Raw genomic sequence first — 23,716 nt, 5'->3', positions numbered from 1 at the left:
CTCAACATTTAAACAACTTTTCTTTTTGTCATTATTTTCACTTAAGGAACTTTTTTAGAACTATAAATGGTACCTATGTTCTATAATTGTGCTATAATCTGTCAGACTAGTACTGTAATCCTCTCTGAAATGACCTTTTCTTGTGTTTATTATTATTTTATTGTGTTTAAGTTGTTTTTCATTTTGTCATTTTAAAATCAGACTTTAACTTGACACGTCATGCAAAAAATAAATAAATAAATAAAATTTTAAGAAAAAGAAGCATTTTGACAGGATGCAGATTTTCCATAGCAGGTTTCAAGTCCATATGTATTTATTTATTTCTCTCAACAGAACCCAAGTGACAATCAGAATACAGTACTTTATTCCTCAAACATGTTTTTTCCTTTTCTTTTCTTTTTTTTATTACGCAAAACAAGAGAACACTCAGTGCAATAAGACAGAGGACTGACGGTGCGGTGCTCTCTCTACCTTTTCACAGTGCACGTTTATACACACAAAAAGATTGTACATCATCATCATTGTTACATTTCCAACCTTCACCCACCAACATCATGAGGGCAAAGTGAATGTCTTAAGACAATCATTTTTTTTTAAACTAGCAACTTGCATACAGTGTAGCCTGGCACACACACTCATAAACACACGCGCACACACGCCCACAGCTCTCTCCCTCACACGCATACTGGTACCAATGAAGGTTTCTGAATCGTTGATTCTCATAGAGAGGGGGTACTGCACTTGCACTTTAGGGGCTGTTGTTAAACCCATACTATTTTGGCAATGGTGACATTGCCTTTTAATGTGCAAAAGAGAACCAACTGAATTCATGCAAATAAGAGGTTGAGGTAGAGGGAGAGAGCAGGGGGAGATGAATGTGTATGTAACCAGCCTGATTTAATGTGAAGGAAGATGAGAGAGTTAGTGCAGTTTACTTATTTTTTCGTAGCCTCACAGAATTGCAGGCCCTTGTGCAACCCCTCCCCGTCATTTTTGACAGCTTAGAGCTGTTGTCATGTGATAGGTCCTTCAATAATTTGATCTCTAAAATGGTTGCCAGCCATTGAATTGGATTGGAAACATTGTCAGAGACACCCAAATATAGATGACTGTATGTCACACACCCAGCCATTCTCCTGAGGCTTTACCTTTCAGCCAATAAATGAAAACTTACATGGCACAACTCACTATTCCTAACAATTTCAAAAAATATATATAAGCATAAACTTGAAAGTTACTTCTTAAGCAAGTGCATATGGCTATTATAATCTGCAGTGAAATTAAGAAATCTTCTAAAAGCTCAGGTGTTGATTGTACGGGCTGGTCGTTGGCATCAAGTATTTACACTGTCACGGTGCTTTGCAGTGTGCATGGCAATGTAAAGATGCTGGTACTCGCCAGCTATTGCCACTAATCCCATTTTAAATAACCAAGCATCCAAAGTGCAGCCACACCCATATCTCGCTTTTACAGGCTTTGGCTGGTCTTGGAAAATGATCCTGTTTATAATGTATGTTCTAATTTGCTACCTCCCCACCACGCCCTCATAGTGTATTTTAGAATACCGCAAAAAACATTACACACTATCTCTGTCCTCTACAAATGCCAGCCAACAGGCTTTCCTGCGAAACAGCTTTAAAAGGCTTTGACGTAGTGACCACACAGTTTCTCACTGTTAAATACAAACTGAAGCACAAGTAGTTTCCTGTTTCTGTTCTAGGACCAGCTGTTGTACATTCTAGAACATCCTGGACCAGGCATGGAGAGACCTGGAATCTAAAGCACGGCGACGTAAACTCCTCAACTTACAATACAACAGTGAAAATGTAAAGTATATATAGACAGAATTAAATAGTCCATTCATTTTAGTGCTTTTAAGCACAAACAAAAAAAAGCGCTTGGCATAAGAAAATTATGCAACTACAGTACAAGTATCGATAGATTATGTTTTGAAATGTAAAATAACCTGAACAAAAATAACATAAAAACAAATATTAGATTGCATCTACATCTACTATACATAATTTAAGTTGCCTTTTGATCCCCATCATCTCATTTAGAAAATATCTATTCATCATCAAATATCTACTCTACTAATTACATTACAGGAGTCCAGTCACAGGAAATAGAAAAATATCAAATATCACCAGTGATGATAAGAAACATGACAACCTGAACAAGCAGAAATATTGCTGTGGTAACCACCATTGTCCTTTGACATCAGTGAGCATCATCCCTCTTGTCCTCTCAGCGGCCGCCCTGAAGCCTGTGATGTTTAAGGGAGGAGAGGGAGTGGTTAACTGTGGGTTATGTGTTTGAAATGCCTTGTAAATGTCAGATGGCGGTATCCCAGAATACCGTTGTCTGGGTGGGGTATGGAGGAGGACGGATCTTCTTGGTCCCGCCGTTTTTTCCCCAGCTAGGGAGGACAGATGTATTTTCCTGCTTGCACTGACTTCGTTCCTGGTGCCTGTCCTCATTCCTGTCTGGCAGAGGAGGAGGAGGCCTCTCCAGAGATCTCTGCAAGTGCGGATGCTGTCTGGAACGGATTTCCATGCATAGGGTGCGTTTCCTCTCGATTTGCTCTAGCATAGTGGTGTCTCCACATATCCATGGCATCTGGGGCATCTGAGCAACACATTTAACATACCACGTGAAATAAATACAAATGAACTCTTTCTAGAATTTCTTTTTGATGTCATTCACAATTGACTAAGTGATCATATAACACAAAAAATGAATTCAGGGGTGGATGGGTGTGGTTTTTGATTTGATTTGGTGTAACCCAGCGTCTCACCAGTACTGATCATTTTTAATGGAGAGAATGGTAAACCCATTTATCTGTTCCCGGCTTTAGGCAATAAAAGAAAAAAAAATAGAAAAATGATTTTGACAAAAATCATGTTCACCAAATTGCTGTGCTAGGAGCACCCTTACTCATGAACTTCATCCTACGTTATGACTTAATAAATCAGTTTTTAAAAAAATACAATTGATATATCTGGCAGAAGATGACGAGTTAAACATAATGTAGATCTCTGTGAAAGTTGTGAAACCTGCTGTGGATTTCTCTTCTCTGTCTTTGCAAACGATTTACTTTTTTTTTTTTTAAATAAATCTTCAGTTGTAACCACTATGTTTTAATAAACTGAAGATTTTTCACATTACTAATGAAAAATGCCTAATTAATCAGTGTTATTAATTAGTGTTTTGTCAAATAGTTAACTAGTCAGTCAATTGAATAGTCAGTTAATTTAAATTGTTGAGATAAAAGACTTTCCCCACACCAGTTTGAAGACCAACTAGAACAAAATGTCTTTAAACAGTCCAAACTGTTCCATAACAGACTAAGAAATAAGTTTTCAGGACCTATAAGAAACTGACACTTCAGGTAAAGATACAGACAAAACAAAACAAAAGAAAGAACAAACCAGATATGCATACCTGACTTTGATGTGTCTCTGTTGCCCTCCTTTGTGGAGTTCCCACCGGGGAAGGATTAGCAGGTTTAGACGGTGAGCGGGCATACTTAGATGCTGCTTTCAGATCTACAAAGGAATAAAAAAATCACATTTAGTAGTATGCCATTTGAATAGTTATATGCATTGTCTAATGCCGCCTTAAAATTTAGGTCCTAACACTCACCATTTCCTGTTCCCATGGTCATCGGAGGACTACCTGATGACCTTCCGTGGTGAGTGGGTGTTGTTGTTGATGAATGCTGTCCTGATATTGTGCTGCCATTCCTCTCTTGTGCTTTTGACTGGTCTGTGTTGTAATTTGCTCTGTTATCTCGTCGGGGGGTGCCATCTGATCTGTATCCTCGCTCCTTATTATCACACCTGTATTCCATTGATGAAGGGCTCTTGGTGCTCTTGATGTCAAAATGATGATGCTCTGAGCCATTCAAACTTCTGTCTTTGCTGTCCCGCCTCACTTCAAGGCCAGTTCTGCTCAGATCTTTGCTGTCCTGCCTGGGTAAAGGAGGAGGAGGAAGATCTCCACTATTGTGGCAGCTTCGATCTCTCCCCTCATACCTGGATTCGGAGTTGGAACCAACTCTGTCCCTGCTGTTGCTGCTTCTGGGTGCTTCTTGCCGGGGAAGGATCTCTGGTGGCTGATCTATTCTACCTTCATATTTGTGCTCCATGTCATTCCTTTCTCTCTCTTTGCTCTCCTGTTGGGGTAACAAATCGGGACGATGGTCTTTGCTGTCATGCCTGTATTCTGGTCCGGTTCTAACCCTGTCTTTGCTCTCTTGTCGGGAAAGAAGCTCAGGGGGCCTATCTCTGCTTTCGTGCTTTGAGTCCACACCATTTCTGGCTCGCTCTTTGCTATCCTGTCGGGGTAAGAGTTCAGGTGGCTGATCCAGTCTCTCTCTGCTTTCATGTCTGTAGTCTACAGGATTTCTTGCCCTTTCCTTGCTGTCTTGCCTTGGTAACAGCTCAGGTGGCTGATCAAGCAGTCTGTCTCTGTCTTTGCTCTCCTGTCTCAGCAAAGACTCCGTTCCATGTCCCCCACTTCGATCTTTACTGTCTCTCCTTGGTAATAGGTCACCATTGCTAATCCCTCTGTCCTTGGAGTCTCTTCTTATCAAAGGGATTGTTTCTATGGAGCTGCTGCCCCTATCTTTGGAGTCCCGCCTCACAGGGATGGGCTCTGCATTGCTGCAGGCCTGGTCCCTGCTATCCCTGCGAACAAGCTGTGCATCTACATTGCTACAAGTACGGTCTTTACTATTTCGTCTGTGGGGCAGAGGTTCTGCATTGCTGCTTCCTCTCTCTTTGTCTTTTTCTCTGTCTTTGTCTCTGTCTTTTCTATGTGAAGACTCTTTACTGTGACGCTCCTTGGATTCACGCTTGGACTCCTTGCTGTGACTGTGACGTTCCTTGCCTTCTCGCTTTGACTCACTGTGAGACTTACTTTTGGACTCAGCTGCCAAAGAAAAGGGGGGTAAAAATAAAAAACACATAATTAGGTGAATCAATAGATATTCAGTTTTTGATGTACCTATCAAAATAAACTGGATTACAAAACACACACACACACAAATAATAATAATAATAATAATAATAATAATAATAATAATAATAATAATAATAATAATAATAATAATGAACAGTGGGACAAACTGTGAGTATCATCAGAATCAGACTTGTTACTGCAATGCAAACAATTATCCACTAGGTGTCCCTTACTACCCATTTAAGAAGCTGTGGTAGGAGTTGCAAACCTCTGGAGTTGAAACAAAATGATTGATAGCCATATACATATACAGTGGTGTGAAAATTGTTTGCCACCTTCCTGATTTCCTATTTTTTTAACGTTTGTCACACTTAAACGTTTTAGATCACCAAACAAATTTCAATATTAGACAAAGATAACACAAGCAAAGACAAAATGCAGTTTTTAAATGAAGGTGTTTATTATTTAGGGAGAAAAAATCCAAACCTACATGGCCCTGCTTGAAAAAAATGATTGCCCCTTCCTGTTATAAGATAAATTAACTGTGGTGTATCACATCTTTGGAAAGATGAGTTCAATTTCTCTAGCCAGTTTCTCTAGGCCTGATTACTACTGCGCCTGTTCTCAATCAAGAAATCGCTTACATAAAACCTGCCTGACAAAGTGGAGTAGACCAAAACATCCTCAAAAGTCAGACATCATGCTGCGGTCCAAGGAAATTCAGGAACAAATAAAAGACAATGTAACAGATCTATCAGTCTGGAAAAGTTTATAAAGCCATTTCTAAAGCTGTGGGACTGCAGTGAACCACAGTGGGTAACCGGCCAACCAAAATTACCCCAAAAGTGCAGCAACAACTTATCCAAGAGGTCACAAAAGAGCCCAGAACAACATCCAAAGAAGTGCAGGCCTCACTTGCTTCAGTTAGGGTCAGTGTTCATGACTCCACCATAAGAAAGAGACTGGGTAACAATGCCCTGCATGGCAGAGTTCTATGACAAAAGCAACTGCTGAGCAAAAGGAACATAAAGGCTGCTCTCAGTTTTGCCAGAAAACATCTTAATGAACCCCAAGTCTTTTGGGAAAATACTCTGTGGACCGACAAAACAAAAGTTGAACTTTTTGCAAGGTGTGTATCTTATTACATCTGGCAGCAAGGCAATGAAACACACCAGCCAGTCCACTTATGAATGGCTTAAGAAAAACAAAATGAATACTTTAGAGTGGCCTAGACAAAGTCCTGAAACCTGAATCCAATTGAGATGCTGTGGCATGACCCTAAAAAGGTGGTTCATGCTCCCAAACCCTCCAGTGTGGCTGAATTATAACAATTCTGGAAAGATGAGTGGGCTAAAATTCCTCTGCAGGGCTTCAAAAGACTCATTGCCAGTTATCACAAATACTTGATTGTACTTGTTGCTGCTAAGGGTGGCCCAACCAGTTATTAGGTTTAGGGGAAAATCACTTTTTCAAGCAGGGCCATGTAGGTTTAAATTTTTGTCCTCTTAAAAATAAACAACTTCATTTAGAAACTTCATTTCATCATTTTTTTTGACGATCTTAAACATTTAAGTGTGATCAACATACAAAAAAATAGGAATTTAGGAAAGGGGCAAAAACTTTATCCCACCACCGTATGGATAAATAAATATATACACACACACACACACACACACACACACACACATATCCATATATATATATATATATATATATATATATATATATATATATATATGTATATATATATATATATATATATATATATATATATATATATATATATATATATATATATATATATATATATATATATGCATGACTGATTTCCATATAGATCGTGTCTCTGGATGGTTTCCGTACAAGCTTTAACCTACAATACATTGTGGAAGCATCCCCTGTCATGCCTGCATGCGTCATATGTGTAGTTTTATGCTGATGTGTGTATGGGGGGGGGGGAGTAAAAGAGAGCAAGTGTGTTGATTAACCAGTTGGTAAGTGGGTCAGGGTAGCTGTTGCTGCCCCTGTTGCCTTAGAAAGGGAAAGAACAAAATGATCCTCCATTCCTTCATAACCTTCATGTTCACAACACACAACACATGTGACATTTGCACTAACTAAACCAAAAATCTCACTGATGAGAAATCAAAGGGTAATCCTCGCACCTAAATGCAGTATCTAACTAAAAGCACATTATTCAGCAGCTAATAATGACAATCTCAGGAATAAGCAAAAAATGTATACCAGTTTGGTACATGCATGAACATGTATATCTCATTACAGTCAAAATGGCAAGAAATCATAAATTCTCTCAGCGTCCACCGTCCCCATCTGCACAGCTGCTCCAGCTGCCCGATTGGCTTACGTATGTGTGTGCTGATTGGACAGAAAAGGGAATCTGAAATCCTGTGATCAGGTGTAGGATAGAGTTCAGAGGCATAATATCTCTATCAGGAGCATGCATTGTAGTCTGACGTGCCCTGAGCTGTGATTGGCTGCATTACCCACGGGGAGGGAATCTGCAAATAAGAAACAGGGATTTCTCCTCCTTCCACTGTTGCTATGTTGTAGTTGCTAAGAGCACTGAGTAAGGATGGATGTGTGGATTCTTTGTAGTTTGGTTTTTTTCATGATTTATGATGTATGCATAAATGCTGTGTTTGGTGGTATTTACATTAAAGAAAACTGTTAAGCTGTTAAATTGTTGTTAAATTCTTTCAGATTGTGAAACTCAGGTATGAAGAGAGTTATGTGAAGTTGAGGGTTAAACAGCATGTCGACTCCATCTGACTTTGTTACTGACCCTTCTCAAGTAAAGTATGACATGCCTCTACAAAATGAATCTAAGCTTCAAGAATTTGTGAATCATCCTGTTCTGTTTTTGTACAGTTTAAATAGTAAGCACATTGAGTTTCACAATATTCACGTTTACCACCTCTATTTTAACAGAAAAATAAAGGTTGCAATATGCTTGAGAATGAGAAGGCCAATTTGTGCCTGACTGATAATGCTGCTGGCACCAGACTCAGAAATATTTTCTGCTTTTATATCTTTCTTCTTTCGTAAATTCAATTTGTGCAGCAAGGGGTTTGTTTTCCTACCCGACCGCACATATTTTGGCAGCGTCTTCCTGAGTGTGGCATAATATCTGTATTTAAATGTTGATGTTTACATATTTAAAAGTAATGCTGCCTGATGGACTAAAGCCATGAGTTGGTTTGAGAGACCTACGGCCCGCTTTAGTCTTTAATCCTCTCAGATTAAATTATACGATCTGTATCAGACTTGGCTTGGCAGGTCTAGATTAAACAAACGCAAACTGCAAAGTGCCCTGCAAACATCGTGCTGTGAAAGCAATGCATTAAATGCACAAACTCGTGATTTTGCAGGATCAAACTTGTTAACCCTAAATGTGGACTGATTAAGGAATTAAAAAGTGTTTATTTATGTTTGCTGCCAGGTTTACTGCCGCTAAATCTCTTTACACTAACACAGTGCACGCTGCCCTGTGACACACTTCTGTGTTACCTCTGCTCTTCAGTTTGTTATCCTACTTTCTAGTGCTGCTTTCTAACTAAATCTGTCATTCTCATGAAACAAATGTGTGTACAGTAGACAGGTTGGAAAAACTGTTCAATGGGCATGTGTTTGCAAACTATCTACACTCATATGGAAACCAGAAAGTTTGCAATACTTTGAATTAGTATCTTTTTGTAACTACATTTCATAATCGTAAGACTTACTTTCTCCAGGTTCCTTGGATTTTCTTCCACTGGAATTTTTCTTTAGCATATTCCTGCCTGTCGTAAACAGGTTGGTTAGTTCATCCAGCGGGCTGGTGGGTGTCCTTGAGCGGCCTGTTGATACATTTTGCATAGACCCGTGAAGTCGTCCGACACCATCTTGAGGTGGCGAGCCTTTTCCATGCGGTGTAGCAGAAGCACTTCGGGGCAGACCCCCAGGGAATGGCATCGGAGCATCAAAGGGAGGTGTACGCATGAGGCTGAGAGGGGTGAGACAGCGACCCATGCTGACTGGCGACGGACAAGCAGAGTGGCTACGCTGATAGGAAGATGATGATGAGGATTTATAAAGGGTACAGGGCAGAGGAGGCGCAGAGGAGCGTCCAGAGACAGTGAGAGTTGGGGTGGCTGTGAGCTCCCTACGGATGTGTGCGGAGGAGGGTGGCTCGGTGGAAGAGGTGGGAGATTTGCTGTACGACTGGTTCTCCAGCATGGGCAATTTGGCTACATCTAAAGGGGTGAGGGGAGACTCATCTGAGTTAGGCGAGCACTGGGCAGGCGCTGGTGGGAACACCAACAGTGGAGGTCGATGAGTGAGTAAATTGGGGAAGGGTGCAGGAATGTCACACAGTGGAATGTTTCGAGGTGTGGAGCAGCGGCTGAGAGGCTCAGGTTCATAGGGTGCCGGGGTAGGGCACGCAGAACGACATCCTACAGGGTCGGTGCGGTACTCCATGTCATCCAGAGCTGGGTACTTCATCTCCTCATACACAGACTCATCTGGCTCCTCATCCTCACTCTTCAAGGGTTCTCGCGTTCCAACATCAATCCCACCCATCTCTATATAGACAGGTTCGTCTTCACAGTCATCAGTAGGGCTTTCATCACTTTGAGGAGGTGATGGGTTGCATTCGTTAGGGGAAGTGACATGGTGGAGGGGTTTGGAGGGGCAAACCCCACTGCCTCCATGGCTCTTAATGTAGGACTCATCGAAGGAAACACTCAGTTGTGTGTTGGGGTTCCTCTTGGGTTTGGGTGGTGGCACCCTCCTGCAGTCCTCACTGCATCCCTGAACTGCTCAAAAAGAGAGAGAAAGAAAGTCTAAGATCTAATTTGTTGAGGTGTGAGTCAAATAATTATAGAGTCATATATAATAGATTACTGAATTGGGTGAAATTCAAGTTTTTGTAATCTATTTGTCATTAATTATTAATGTGGGTCAGTTGTAGGTCTATATGTGCTGCTGAGTGCAATATCTTGAGTCAGATATGTGGGAATAGTTGAGGCATATACATGTTTCTAGGTCACATATATGGCAGCATGCGAGTATACTATCTGGGTCACACACACTGTTGAGCTTCTTTCTGATAGTGGTGACGTAGCTTTGCAGTGCGAATCTCTTTAGATGTGGTGCGGAGAGGCATTTGTACAGCTAGTACTGTAAAATACACTGCGGTACCACTACAGTAGCTTACAGAGAGTAGCCATAGCGCTATGCTCCCAACTTGCTCTGAGTCTATTTCTAGGTCAAATACTGAGATGTTTAGATAGAAGTGTCCCTCACACTGGCAGGTAGTGGGAGATGAATGTGGTTAAGAGCTGGAGTATGTCTAAAATTTTTAAAACTGCAAATTTTATACCTTAAATAATTCATGTGGCAGATGGCCGAGACACACTCCTAGTTCCAGTAACCGTATGACTCACCACCCTTACTCCATGCATACAGGCGCACAAACACACACTAAAGATGCCGACACATTAAGAGAGAGGAATTAGGACTGATATGTACCTATTTCACAGTTTAGGTTGTTTTTGTTTTGTTTTGTTTTTCTATTTTTTTACCTTTTTTTTTTTGCAAAAAAATTGGATACAGTGTTTTGCACGTTGATAAAAATGTCTCTTGTTTATAATATTATTTGAGAAAAAAAATGAATTCAATGTTAGGTTTATGATCCAGTGCGAGAACCAAAAGTAAAGACTACAAATTAAAACAAAACATCCAATTTTGTTCTGCTTTTTGCATGCTATACATTTAGTCACGATCATATATATAAAGTAATTTGAACAGAGGATGCTTGGGTCTTTTGGACTGGTGTTCTCTCCTAATTAACACTTGCTAATAATGTGCTAATACAAGATTTGGTTAAGCCCAAATGTGTTTTGGCATGTGCTTCTTTGGACTATGATACTGAGATTCCTGCATATGCTCCTCTCCTGTCTTTGTGTGGGCATGTGCATCCATGTGCATATATGTGCGGGCAGTAATGGGCACATAATGGTGTTCCTCTTCCTCGTTTCCACAGCAGCAAATTACATTACTACACTAGCAGGTTTCCATGGTTAATGCTGAGATCTGTCTCACCATGGATGATGAATCCACCCCTTCAAAACATCGCTCTCCTTTCTCTTCTCCTCTCTCCACTGCTCCCTCTACCCCACCTCCCCCTTGCAGCGGATGTGTTTACCCGCAGCACCCTCCCCCCTCCCACTCCTCCTGGGGAAAACGAATCTAGGTCAATCGCTCCTCCTGAATGAATTCTACTCTGACAAGCTCCTCCCCTTACCACTAAAGCGCCAGCTACAGAGCACGCAACCCTCCCCTCAGCCAGGGACACCCCCACACTCTCAATTTGATTGGCTCAGAAGCCTTAGTTTTCAGCATCTCTGGAACCTCATTGGCCCAAGCTGCAGAGTGATGCTGGGATTGGCTGGGCTGCAGGGGGTCTTGTTTCTGTGAGATGGTTGCCGTGGTGCCCAGGAAGATCTGTGCGCACATAGTGATCCCCACCAATCTGAGCCAGGCAGGGTGACTCCCTAAACATCACGTTGGCAGCAAAGCATCCAAACTAGAATGGAGTCAATGCTCCCTGCAAACTCTAAATCTTTTTGTTATTAATGCAACCTGAAGACTCTATCAGTTTAACTTTGCAAAATGCATGTATTGTGATATTTTTTTCCCCCTGAGACAGTACTGTGCAGCTTGCATTTGTTGCAAGAAAAATTGTCTTGGGATAATAATGTTCAGTTAAATTACTCTAAACTGGTCTTACATTGACACAAGGCATATTTGAAGAGGAGTTTTAAGCAAGGTTAGAACTGTCAAAGCAGTTGATGCATGGAAACAGCTTAAATTACTAACAATGTGGCAATAACCTTCTATAAGAAGCACTATTATTACTCTGCTGAGCTGAAACCTACTATGCTGAGCAAGAGATGGAGTTTGTATATAGAGCAACACCTGATGATTACATGCACAGGATAAATAATCTCAACCTATCCCAAAGATCTTATCATACACTTCAAGGTTCTTGAAATATAGTGAAAAATGAAGCGAGCATGATAACACATGATAAACTGGGGTACTTTTTCTCCAAAGCCTTAAGACATGAGAAAAGACACACACACACACAATCACATGCATTATAAGTGACTACTTCCATCTCTGTCTCTACATGGTAGTACTCACACATGCAACCTGATTTATCTGTTGGGAAGCAAAAATACGCAAACTACCATTTGCTAATTTGATAACAAGAGAAAAAAAGGACTGTGAGAATGAAAACTCAAACAAAGGTACAACCTATCCCAAACTTCTTAATTTTTCTTTGGTATTATAATGGTATTCTCAGTTTATATGGCCTGTTCATTTTGCGGTATGTTATTAAATGCATGCTAGAGTAGGCCAGCCCTCACGAAATGGAAAACCATGACCATCAGAACATATTGCAGCACAGATGTCTTTAAATATTCATTTATTATTATACATGTGCTTCAGGCTGTCATGTTTGCAATGTTGTTTAGCATAGCCAAAATATGGATACATATGATATATAATACTTTAATCACAGTTCAATCCCCTATTGTATTTACACCCTTCATCTTATATCAGTTTACACCTATGGTAGGTCAGTGAAAAGCATACACTGAATAGTTAAATGTCATGTCATTGTGAGAGAAGCAATGTTGAAGAGGGCCCTGCAGTTCAGCTATATATAGTGCATCAGTCTTGTGTGAAGTGCCACCACCACTCACCGTCACATCTCTCCCCGCGGCAGGTGGACATGGGACTGTGGTCCACCGCCTCAGACGACATGCTCAGCTTGGTGGCTGGGTCTCTCCTTGGCTTAGGCGGGGGCTGCTTCCTAGAAGTTGGACTTCCCACTTCCTCCTCTCCTCCACCCCCAGTGTTCCCACCACCGACCGAGTGAAGGGACTGGGAGCGTACTGAGAAGCCCTGCCCACAGGCGATAGGGTGCAGGTGGGGCACGGGCATGCGTTCCTGGGGGTCTGGCATGGTATTTAAGCCCATACGCAAGTGCTTGCCCTCAGTTGCTATCTCCTCACCCGATCTGAAACAGCGAAAGAGGAAGGACAAAGAGAAGGGTTAAGAGATCAGAATGAATAAATGTGGAATGCAAATAATAAAAAAGATAAAGACACAGAAATACAGACATTCCACAATCCAACACATTACCATCAAACGTCTTTCATTTGATCGTATGCGCACGTAGGTATGTGCATTTCATTGTGTGCAGGTGGTCAAAATAACAAGAGCACTAAGTTAACAATAACAGATGTGTTAGTGCCATTGACAGGATGGCTTCTTTCAGGGCAAAGCATTGATTTGAGTTTAACCCTGGATATGACTGATAACCCTCACATAAGCACACACAATCAATCCCTTTAAACGGATGATTGGCCTGAATGGAGTGTTAATGATGTCTGAGTGTTGTGCAATAATGGTGTAAAGGGAAGTGTGTGCTTGAGTGTAAATGGGTGAGTAAATGAGTTCAAGATCTGACTGTGTTTTAGCATCATATTAAAGAGAGAGCAGAACTAAACTTCATTTAAGAGATTTATCTGTTTGAAAAATCTCACATTTGCATGTGTGATATTGTCAACCATGCATGTTGGTATGGATGTATGTGGGGGTGACCCCTCAGCCTGTTACTTTGCTGACTATGACTCCCTCTCTGGCCAGCTGCTGAACAGAAGGTGCTCAGTGGGTTGGGTTCATTGGTCAGGGGCTTAACTTTGCCTAGCAACAGGGTACCCATAGAAACCAGACACAAAACCAGCTGCCACTGCACAACAATAATAAAGCACACGTGCATGCCATAAGCACATGATAACCGCAGCAGGGTTTGTTTTAATAGGATACTGCTGATATAAGTTTAAAAAAGGGACCTGCAGAAACATGTAGAGGCACAGAATGAACAAACCCAGAAGTTAAAAATCACAAGTTTATGTAAATAACTATAAAATATTATAAACAATAATATATATGTCTGGAAAAAAACATCAATGAAGAAATTATAAATTCTTTATCAACAAGATTCAGCCACAGGTGTCAGCAGTTAAGCATTAACAATGTCTTACATGTTTTGGGCATGCATCTGCTGTGACGTGCACTTTTATATACATGGGTTGGTAGTGTGGGGGTGGCTGGGTGTGACTGGAGTACTGGTGACTGGGTTATTTATAGGATATTTGCCCAGTGATTGGCTAGAGGACAGACCACAGGTGCAGTAGGCGCAGTTGGGGTTGATTTGTTTTTGAGCAGCTCTGGTTGTCTCACTGTGACACCATGGGATGGCAAAACAAGGCACCCCCCCCCTACCCCAAAAAAAACAAACAACACCCCCCCCCCCCCCCCCCCCCCCAAAAAAAAAAAAAAAAACCCCAAACACTTACTAAATGACATACTGAGAAATAAGGAAGGAAAACACGTCTGTTTGTGTCTGCATGCACGTGTGCACAAAGGGCAGGGCAGTCGTTGGGAATTTGCATGCATATGCAAACATAAGTAAATGCGTGTGCATCTGTGTGCGTGTGTGTGCATGAATGTGGGATAAGGGTCGTTTTGAAGACTCTTAGACATTTAAATGGATTTGTGTGTTTGTGACTGTGTGGATAACTTTTTTCCCTCTGATGAAATACAATAAAAGAAAACCAGAGTGAGAGTGTGCTAGGCAGGAAGGCCCGCCTCACTCAAACCAAACGTGCTGATTTGATTGGCCTATGGCTGCTCCAGCTGTTACCAGGCAGAACCCACCTCCTGCAACTGAGCTCACACTTAATCTCTCTTTAACATTTTTTCCCCCACTTTCCCCCCAACTCTAAAACACACTTGTTCTAACAAGCTCTTTTTTCCTTTACACGATCACACTGTCAGTTTGCTCTTTCCAACCCTTTCTCTTAAACTAATATATTCCCTTTTCCGGTTGTTCATGCCCATGCACGCACATAGTACGCAGCATGCACACACAAATTCTTACACTCTCACAGTCATTCACTTACTGTAAAAAAAATGGGTCGTCTCATTGACCTACTTAAAGGTATCATAAAAAATCCAACTATTTTTTGTCTCTTTCTCCAGTGACTGTGAATTAATGTTTTAGGTTTGGCAACACCTAAAAGAAAGTAAACAGCAGATGGCACTTTCCTCAGGTGTCACCCTGTCCCATTCACCAAAGTTACTGTACAGGACTGCATAACAATGAGGACAATGAGATCTTGCTGGTAGGTTAAAAATAGAGGCAAAGAAAGATTTCTGAATTTTCTCTAAAAATGCCACTTTGTTTTTCTAATGCCAGCGGTGTAAAGTTGAGCTTTGATCATGCAAGTGATGTGCCATTTGCATATCCAGTCATACTGGGAGCCAAAAAAAGAGACAGAGCTCTTTGGAGATGCATGGACCATTGAGAGAAGCATGACAGGGATCAAAGTGTTCCTGGATAAATAGGTTAAAAAGCCACATCTGGTCAGATATAAATGCTCAACTCCCCAAAAGCACCTTAATTATTTGATGAGCTGCTAAAATTGCCATCAGCTGCTAAAATACTTTGAGCCAGACAGACTTAGAGCAAGCAAAATTATTTTTAGAATGCTTGAGAACACTGGAAAGCATAAATTACAAGTACCCAGTGTACACTCATGCTTCTTTCCGTCCTATATTACAGCAAACTTTAGATTAAATTGATAGATTAGACATCATTCTAAGACCTAATAAAAAATCATATTACTCAGTATGATGCCTGATGGATATAGAGTTTCTTTTTATGTCATGATTGTAAAGATCTACTCTCCATTTTTGGGGATTGCAAATGTCCATGTTGTCACCAACAACTTTCAAAATCCCTCCAAATACCCTGGTATCATCTCCTGATAATCTAACACCCAGTGGTTCTCTAACACCCAGCAAGCAGGATTTTTCCACGTGCTAGGCACATGTTTACAGCCTGTGCCTCTTATTTAGTTAAGTTTCAGTGGCACCATGCTCAGTGGCACTGCTCTAAAAAACAGTGCAGTCAGACATGCGAGTGTTCATAAGGCTGGTTAGAACCCTCCTCTCACACACACACAGACACACACATTTCCATGTTTCCAGATGGTTTTTAAATAAAGGTGTTTCGAAACACTCACATAATCAGCCTAATTCCCACCCTCACTTTCTAACTTCCTGGCTGTTTTACTGTCCTGGCCCACCTCATTCCTTCTTAATTGTAAAAGCTTGCCATCTCAAAAATAGAGCAGTGATGACCTCCATACAAGGACAAGTCCCAAATAAGTCTAAAAGTGAAAAATTAATTATCCTCCATAGATCACGGAGTGCACTGATCCACACTTGTAAACTCCATAACATAGCAAATTAACAAACCCTCTGGCTACTTGTCCCAATTTCCTCATCCTTAAGCACGGGATACCCGAAGGCAAAGTGGTTTGGGCTCATACCACACGGGTCCAAATGCCCTTGAGCATCAAGTCCCCCGTTTCAATATCCAGCTGGCTGGACCATTTGTTGCATGTCATTCCCCCCCCCCCCCCCCTCTTTTCCCATATTCCCTGCTTTAAATGTAGTCAAAACATACTATTGAGGTTTTCATATTTGCAAGCACTTTACTTGTTTTCATCCTACCTCCTTATGGCTTCCTCCTGTTTTCTCTTCTTCTCGTTTTTTTCCTTCAGGAATATCTTGTTTCTCTCATTCCTGGCGTGGTCCAAGTTCTGAGCTACCAGGCCGTTGTAGACTCTCAGGCCATTCTCCTCAACATATTGGAAAAAGCTGAGAGTTTCCTCCTCTTTGGAGCTCATCATTCTTCAAGTATTTCCACTGCATTCTGGGGGGCATATAAGACATATCAGTCATAATTATTCTTCTAGAAGGGTCACAAAATACAAGAGTGGGCCAGTCATGAGAAAAGATGGATTTCACAGGCCACACGTTAGTGCCACATGTTGAGTATATGTGACATTGCTGTTGATTTTGAATAGGTCTGAATGTTGCTGTAGAGTTGGTGGTGGGCCTTGCATCATGTCTGTATACAGAAGAGTATTTTCCCTGGAGGTTTGCAACATCTTTTTCTACTGTTCACTCTGCACACAGATGCACACACGCACACACAAAAAAACACATGCACATGCAAACATATACAAAAGCTCATGTGCACATGGAAAGAGCTAAGACTCACTATTTAGCGACAATTACTCATAACCTTCTGCTTCAGTGTGGACCAGTAGCGGCTGCTAATCTTCTCAGTTGTGTTTGCACATTTTCTGGCTGAAATTACTGGCTTTAACCAAGCGAGTGTGTGAATGAGACTGAAAAAGGGCTTTCATCCTCTGCAGTCATAATAAAGCCTGGACTCGGAAAGCATAAAACTCCTGGAAGCAATCAGATCAGCACAAATGAAACAAAACTACGATGCATGCTTTTACATTTACAAATATCATCAATCTTGTCTCTTAAATCCTCAAATACTCTCTTCTTGAGTTCTGCCTTTTGAGACGGTGATAACATTAATGTTCTTAATGAAAAAAGTGAGAAGCCTTCTCTGTGAAATGTCGACACTTATGCAGTTACTCAGTGATTCACTCCTAGACGGTAATTAGTTTATAAAAGCAATCGTTTGCAGCCACTTAAAGTCGAGGCACAGAACGAAGCAGTTAAGGATCCGATTCAGTCTGCATGTATGTTCACTTGGCTGAAAACAAGTGCAACCGCATGTAACACAGTACATACAATGTGCAACGGCCAAATGTGAATTTCGAGAGGGCAGTGGTGGAAGAGGAGAAGACAGAGCATGCTTTTATGTAGGTCAGTGTTTTCAGATCAACCTAAGACTCATGCTTGTTTACGTGTGAGACAAGCACTGAGTGTGAGCTTGCGTGGGGAGGGGGAGGGGGCTTGTGATATCTCGATATATGTTTGCATGTGCATGTGTGTGTGTGTAGAGAGGCAAGGGCAGCAAGGGGGGTCTTGGAGGGCAGCCAAATGGAGATTGCATGGCCAACTCAGAGGCTGGCCATTGTCTGGCCATCCCTCAGCATCCTTCTACCTCTTGTCGGTCTACGACTATGAATAAGTCCAACATGTGGGCTAGGTCAGTGGGTTTATCTGCCAGTTCCACTCCCCATGATGCATCTCAAAACTGTTTTGCATAGGCTTTTACAGGCAAGATGAGAGGACTGATAAGAGCCAAAAGACAGTATCAGGATCTCAAGAGCAAAGTTCAAACTAGGGCAAGGATGCCTGGTGTCAAGTGGTGCAGAGATGTTTTCTCCTGATAATCCGGTTTTATCACTAATGCACAGGCACAGTGTAACACCTACAGCTGCACAAATACCAATTTTTTTTTAAATCACAGTTGCTGAGGGAAAACGAAGCACACCAGTTAGAGGTACGGCAATGGGAAGGCACAGTTCAAACAGTGTTTGAGCTGAATTAAGCCTGCCTGCCTAATCCCTGTAAGCCTGCAGCAGCACTCTGCACTGGAATCAGCTTGTTTATCACAGTGTTTTTACCAACCAAACCTTTTTCATTGGATTGTCCTCTCTCAACTCATTGATACAAAAAGCTATTATTAATTTTTCATCTCCATAAAACCTGTCAGTTCAGTGAACATTTTCATTTTCTTTTTTTTTTTTAAGCAAAGCTTGTTTTGCTCAGTGCCTTGCTCAGTGACATGATGCATTCTCTCTCTCTTTTTTCTGCCTTGCCCCTTCTGCCTCCATTTGCCCTAGTTGACATAGGGTGCAACAGTTGGAACACAGAGGTGCACTTTGCTTTAAATGATAGTGGCACACCATTTCTGTTTCCAAGCAACCATGTCACAGGAGAAGGCCAGCATGGATATTCTAGAGACACACTGTCAAGAAAGATTGCAAGGGCAAGAATCTGGTGACAACATGCATGGGTACTTGTGTATGCATATACACACACGCACACACACAGACACACACAATCATTCTAGGACCAAGTTAAAGCTAATGTTTACTTGATGCAACACTTGGCATGTCTTTACACTTGATTTATTTTTATAGGCACTTGAGAAGGGTGCACAGTATGACATGTGTAGCATTAGACAAGCAGGCATTTTTTGTCAGTGCTTTGTGGGTTTGTAGGTCAGTGCTGTGAATAAAAAAAGTGTTCTGATGCATACTTACAATAGGGTTGTGTCCTTACTGGTTTGTGGACCAATGCGAGGTCTGTCTTCCCCTGACAAGTCCACTGTACACTAATGAACTCTGAGCTATGCTGGAGCACCAGTGCACTATTCCACTTAAAGCCACATAGACTTCCATCCATTGTATGGTCCAACTGATTGGCCAGCTAGAAAGACTGCCTGTGACCCAGGATAAGGCTGGTGCCAGAAGGGAGCCGGGCCATTGGGTACCCGGGCCAGTGCTCCCCTCCCTGGGCAAAAAAGGGAGACGCCTCCGCTCCAATCCAGATGTTTCCACAGTTCAAGCCAGATGTCAGCTTCACTTCTTCAAACATCTGCACATGCTAAAGATGGAAGGAAGATGCAGCATAGCAGCTGACCGCACCCGCATACATCACGCAAATGCACACTAACACACTCACACGCTCTGACATGAAGCTCCCACTTGCAGTTACAGACCAGGCACTCAAAGTCTTTCTAATTTCCAGAATGTCTTTCCTTCTGCTTTAACATGTCAAAGTGCTGCCCGGGTAAAAGGAATCCTTATCCACAGTGCCCTCAAGGTTGAGACCGAGGTAGAGCAAAGTGATGTGCATTTCCAGGTAAGGCATTCCCTGCCTGCTCCCTCCGTCCCGCTTAGACAGATAGGTCTGCACGCTCACACTGTGCTTAAGCAGATGACACTGGGCTTCCCAACTATAGATCACAACAAGAAGAACACGCCCACTGCCTACTGTAGCCACCTTCCACTAGAGCGTCATCCTCTCTCCCTCTCTCTCTCCTTTTCCTACACTTCTTTTTTTCTCTTGTGTGCTTTTCAACTCATCTTCAAAAGCACTCATACCCCAGCCTCTTTTTGCAGTTAGTCATTTTTATGCTCTCGTCTTGTGTGCCTTGCTGCCTTCCCTTAGCGACTGGGCTGTAACTGAATCCTGTTTTTCTGCTTTCAGCACCACGGAGAGCTCTCTCTGTCAGGGGGCGAAGGCGGGGGGTGGAGGGTTGAGTGGGTGGGCACATTCAAAGGGGGCCAAGTGGAAAGAAGGGAGAGGGATGGGGGGGGGCTGAGTGGGAGGAGTCACCAGGTTGCCAGGGTGTGACCTCATTAGACACAACCTCCTCTGCCCCTGGCAACCGATGCGATTCCCCTCCCTGCTACCCCCTCCCTCCCCTCTCTCTCTCACAGCTCGTAAACAACACCAGGACACACACACACACATAAAAAAAACCCCACTTGCGGTGAATTCTACTGTGTTGCTTTCAAGTTCATTCATTACATAGTAGTCAAAACAAAGAGTAATAAATGCATGCAGGCAAGAAACAAAAAAAAAAGAGAGAAAACAACAATACTTTTCCATTTCTAATGCACACACACATTGACCTGCTGATGCAAATTTAAAATATGTTTTGCATAGAAGAACAAAACAAGCAATCCAGTGCAGAAACTTGTTCCCAGTGGCCACAAAAGATGAACGGGATGAAAACAAGGACAGAGTTGAGCCTGAGTTGCATGTTTGTTGGTGGGTGGAGGTGGGGGGTGCTGCTACTGTGGCTGTTGTGCACCCCCGCTTGACTGTCTGGGGGATAAGTATTGGTTTCAGTAGCACTGTCAGTTGTTTCAGTGGTGAGAAAGCCTGGTCTATGGTGCAGAATCAGGGGTTAAGGGAGGGTGAGCTGTTCGGGTTGGTGGGTAGGTTGATGGTGGGGGGGCTGGGTTTGCTTGGATGGATTAACACCATCGACACAAAAGGATTAGCGAGCAGAGATCTGTTGTTTTCGTCAAACCTTCCCTCCATTTCTCTTAACCCCACCACCACCACCACAAGCTTGGCCAGGTTGTGTTTTATATTTTGTTGGGGGTATAAAAAAAGGGAGGTTGGAGGCAACAAAATGATTTTTTCACAAACATGTGATGGTCAGGTTAGGGAGGAAGGGAAGCCTTAAAAAAAGGCCAGCAATGGAACTAGTGAGTCCACCACGCTGTGATGTGCTGACCTGCATTTGATTATCAAATTAGGCATTTGTTTTTAAGTTAATAAAGGAAAAGAAAATCAGGGCGAAATGCACTCACTTAAAACACACTTTTAGATAAATCATGCCGCATGTCCCAAATAGACAACTGCTATGCCCTCGCTTAGATAAAAATCAGCTGTCGAAAGGTAGACACCCCTTTTTCCTGACTGTTGAGAGGGATGTGGTCGACTGATCATGCACAAAGCAAGTCGCTCTATTCAGCATACGCACACATAAACATGCACATATACAAAAAGGTCACTCTGACCTTAGTGCATGGTTTTTGTGTACTTCTCAAAAGAAGTATTAGATCCTATCGGAGCTCAATGAACACAGACTGTATGGAAATCTCAGGGGTGAATGGGTTAAACAAATTTTTCCACCACGTGCGCAGGAGTACTTTGTTTTGTGAACAGTGGAGGACACTCCCTCTGGGACAGAATGGAGGGTGAAATAGGATACAATTCCTCCAACTTTTCAGTTCACGCACGCTTACAGACACACAATGACTCGCATAAAAATGCATTAAGAATGACTTAATAGATGCTTAAAAGCAAGTTTTACTGAACTGAAATGAAGTAATGTGGTTAGATTGTGATAATGAATATGTTATTTTTGCACTGTGGAAATAAAGAACACAATTTAAAGCGTTTGGTGTGGTTATGCTGATGTCTACATTCCATATTCATTTCTCTTAATTTAATTTTCTCTTAACACCTTATTTTTTCAATCATTGCAAGACTAAATATAAGGTTACATTTGCATGAGCTTAAAGTTGCTTAGGTTCAGTGGCAGTTGTTGTATGCTAAATTTTGAGGGGAAAAAAGCTAATTAAACTAAAACAGAATTTTAAATGTGACAATAACAAAGTCAATAAATATTTCCAGTGGACACAATGCATTTTTACCCCTATTTAGTGAACAATAGATGTCCTTTGTTTGTTGTTGTTGTCAATTTAGCGCTTAGACTACATCCTTCTCATTTAGTATCAAGCCAATAAAATGCACTCAGTCATTCAGATTCAAGTCACTTGTAAAGTATATAACCTTGCCAGCTCATGTGTGTAGCGAGACATTAATGACTGTACAAACAGAGACCAATGTGCCCTGCAGCAGATGCCTGGTACTCAGTTCAATCATGCTTGTAATGATGTTGCATTGATTCAGTGCTGTAACAGGCTAATGAAGAGTCTATAAAAACCATTATGCCAATCAATTAAATGTCACTGAGGAAACAGAATCATTTCAGTCCTTTCCAGTGATTTATTAGGTGCTGTTTCTTGCTATCTGAAACTAGAAAATGATTTCTATTTCTCAACAGTGCGTGAGGCAGCATTCATATGCTTAAAAGGGCCTGTGATGCTTTGTGGCATTCTCTGTATTCTGTCCGCTCTGGAAGTGCCATGAAGGTGATGCTGAAGAAGACAGATAGTGAGACAGTGGCACTAAAGATGTCAGACTCTCATTAAAGATGCAGCATGGCTTACTTCCATTCCTCACATCTCTAAGAGAGAAATAGAGCATAAGCTTCATGCTCTGACCAGCAATCTGCAGACATCTGACCACTCCCAAATGGAGGAGAAACAGAAAATAACAGAGTAAATGTCAGTGTTTCATATAGTCTTAAAGACTTGCATGTCCTATGCTATGATGTGAACTTGATTCTTACTTAATTTTTATAATAAACTTGCATTTGAGGAAAAAGGAAAAGAGGCGACTTCCATAAGTAAAAGTGTTTTTTTTATATAAATGTCTTAACATAATTGTTTATTATAGGAGTAGAAATTATATTCTATTTTTTTACATACGGCCTTGATCCATATGTGCATACAATAATATACACCTCTTCCCATCTCCGAACACAATATATTTAGAAATGTTAAAATGCTTTTTTAGTTTGAAAGTTGTTGTTGTTGTTTTTTTAAAAGTCTTCATCAACCTTCTTAACACTAACACAACAATTATCTGCGCTTCCTCTCTCTGGAGATGTCAAGCTGAGGCATGTCTCTAACGACCACCCTCCGCACTTCCCGCTGTTCCACCAAGACAGAGAGGTGAAAATAAGAGACTGAAGACTGTAATCTCTCAAACAGGCGGTTGAGGGCTCCAATCTTGGGGGTTTAGCCCCCTGTAAGCCCCTTAAATCCCCAGTTTAGAGGGCCAGGACTGATGGGCTAAAGCCCCCACAGACGGTGTACTAGCTGCTGGTCTCAGACACAGCATGAGGACAAATGACAAACATAATTGCTGCAGCTTCCTCATCGTTTCACAAAGTCATACGACAGAACTGAGTTCAACGGGATCAGATACATCACAGTTTTTAACACGACATGATTTGGTTGAGGTTTGGTTTCTAGTTACGGTGCACTGTACATACTAGAACATATTGTTCTTCTGTAATCACCAGCTGATGTTATTTATCATGTCTGTCTCACCCTAAAACGACTGTGAGAATACCAGAGGTGACAGATGAATCACTGCTTACAGCTGTGTTAGAATACAGGAGATTATTTCAGTTCAGATGTTTGTTTGTTTTTTCAAAACACACGATCGA

General features: G+C 41.7%; 1 protein-coding gene across 2 annotated transcripts; it reads right to left on the bottom strand.

Annotated features, from left to right (window-relative positions):
* Nucleotides 1-296: 296 nt before the first annotated feature.
* Nucleotides 297-20,061, bottom strand: nyap2b (neuronal tyrosine-phosphorylated phosphoinositide-3-kinase adaptor 2b). 2 transcript variants are annotated; one of them, XM_063461964.1, is made up of 8 exons: nt 19,155-20,061; nt 16,627-16,828; nt 12,741-13,057; nt 8,709-9,782; nt 3,646-4,935; nt 3,445-3,548; nt 2,359-2,628; nt 297-2,266 (listed from the first exon to the last, which is right to left on the bottom strand). In XM_063461964.1, the coding sequence occupies exons 2-8, from the start codon at nt 16,803-16,805 to the stop codon at nt 2,231-2,233; spliced, it is 3,270 nt and encodes a 1,089-aa protein (XP_063318034.1). In that variant the 5' UTR covers nt 16,806-16,828; nt 19,155-20,061; the 3' UTR covers nt 297-2,230. The 2 variants fall into 2 exon arrangements, with proteins under 2 accessions (XP_063318034.1, XP_063318035.1); XM_063461965.1 differs by having other exon boundaries at nt 297-2,628.
* Between the last annotated feature and the right edge of the window lie 3,655 nt (nt 20,062-23,716).

This window comes from Pelmatolapia mariae, linkage group LG18 (assembly GCF_036321145.2).
Source record: "Pelmatolapia mariae isolate MD_Pm_ZW linkage group LG18, Pm_UMD_F_2, whole genome shotgun sequence".
Lineage (NCBI taxonomy): Eukaryota > Metazoa > Chordata > Actinopteri > Cichliformes > Cichlidae > Pelmatolapia > Pelmatolapia mariae.
This window is presented reverse-complemented; position numbering and strand designations above follow the sequence as displayed.

What these genes read in the sequence shown, in the direction of transcription:
- nyap2b (XM_063461964.1), bottom strand. Translation starts at nt 16,805, where the DNA reads ATGATGAGCTCCAAAGAGGAGGAAACTCTCAGCTTTTTCCAATATGTT. An exon ending in CAGGAGGAAGCCATAAGGAG is followed by an intron (nt 13,058 to 16,626) that starts GTAGGATGAAAA and finishes TCGCTGTTTCAG; the next exon opens with ATCGGGTGAGGAGATAGCAA. An exon ending in CCGCGGGGAGAGATGTGACG is followed by an intron (nt 9,783 to 12,740) that starts GTGAGTGGTGGT and finishes CTTTTTGAGCAG; the next exon opens with TTCAGGGATGCAGTGAGGAC.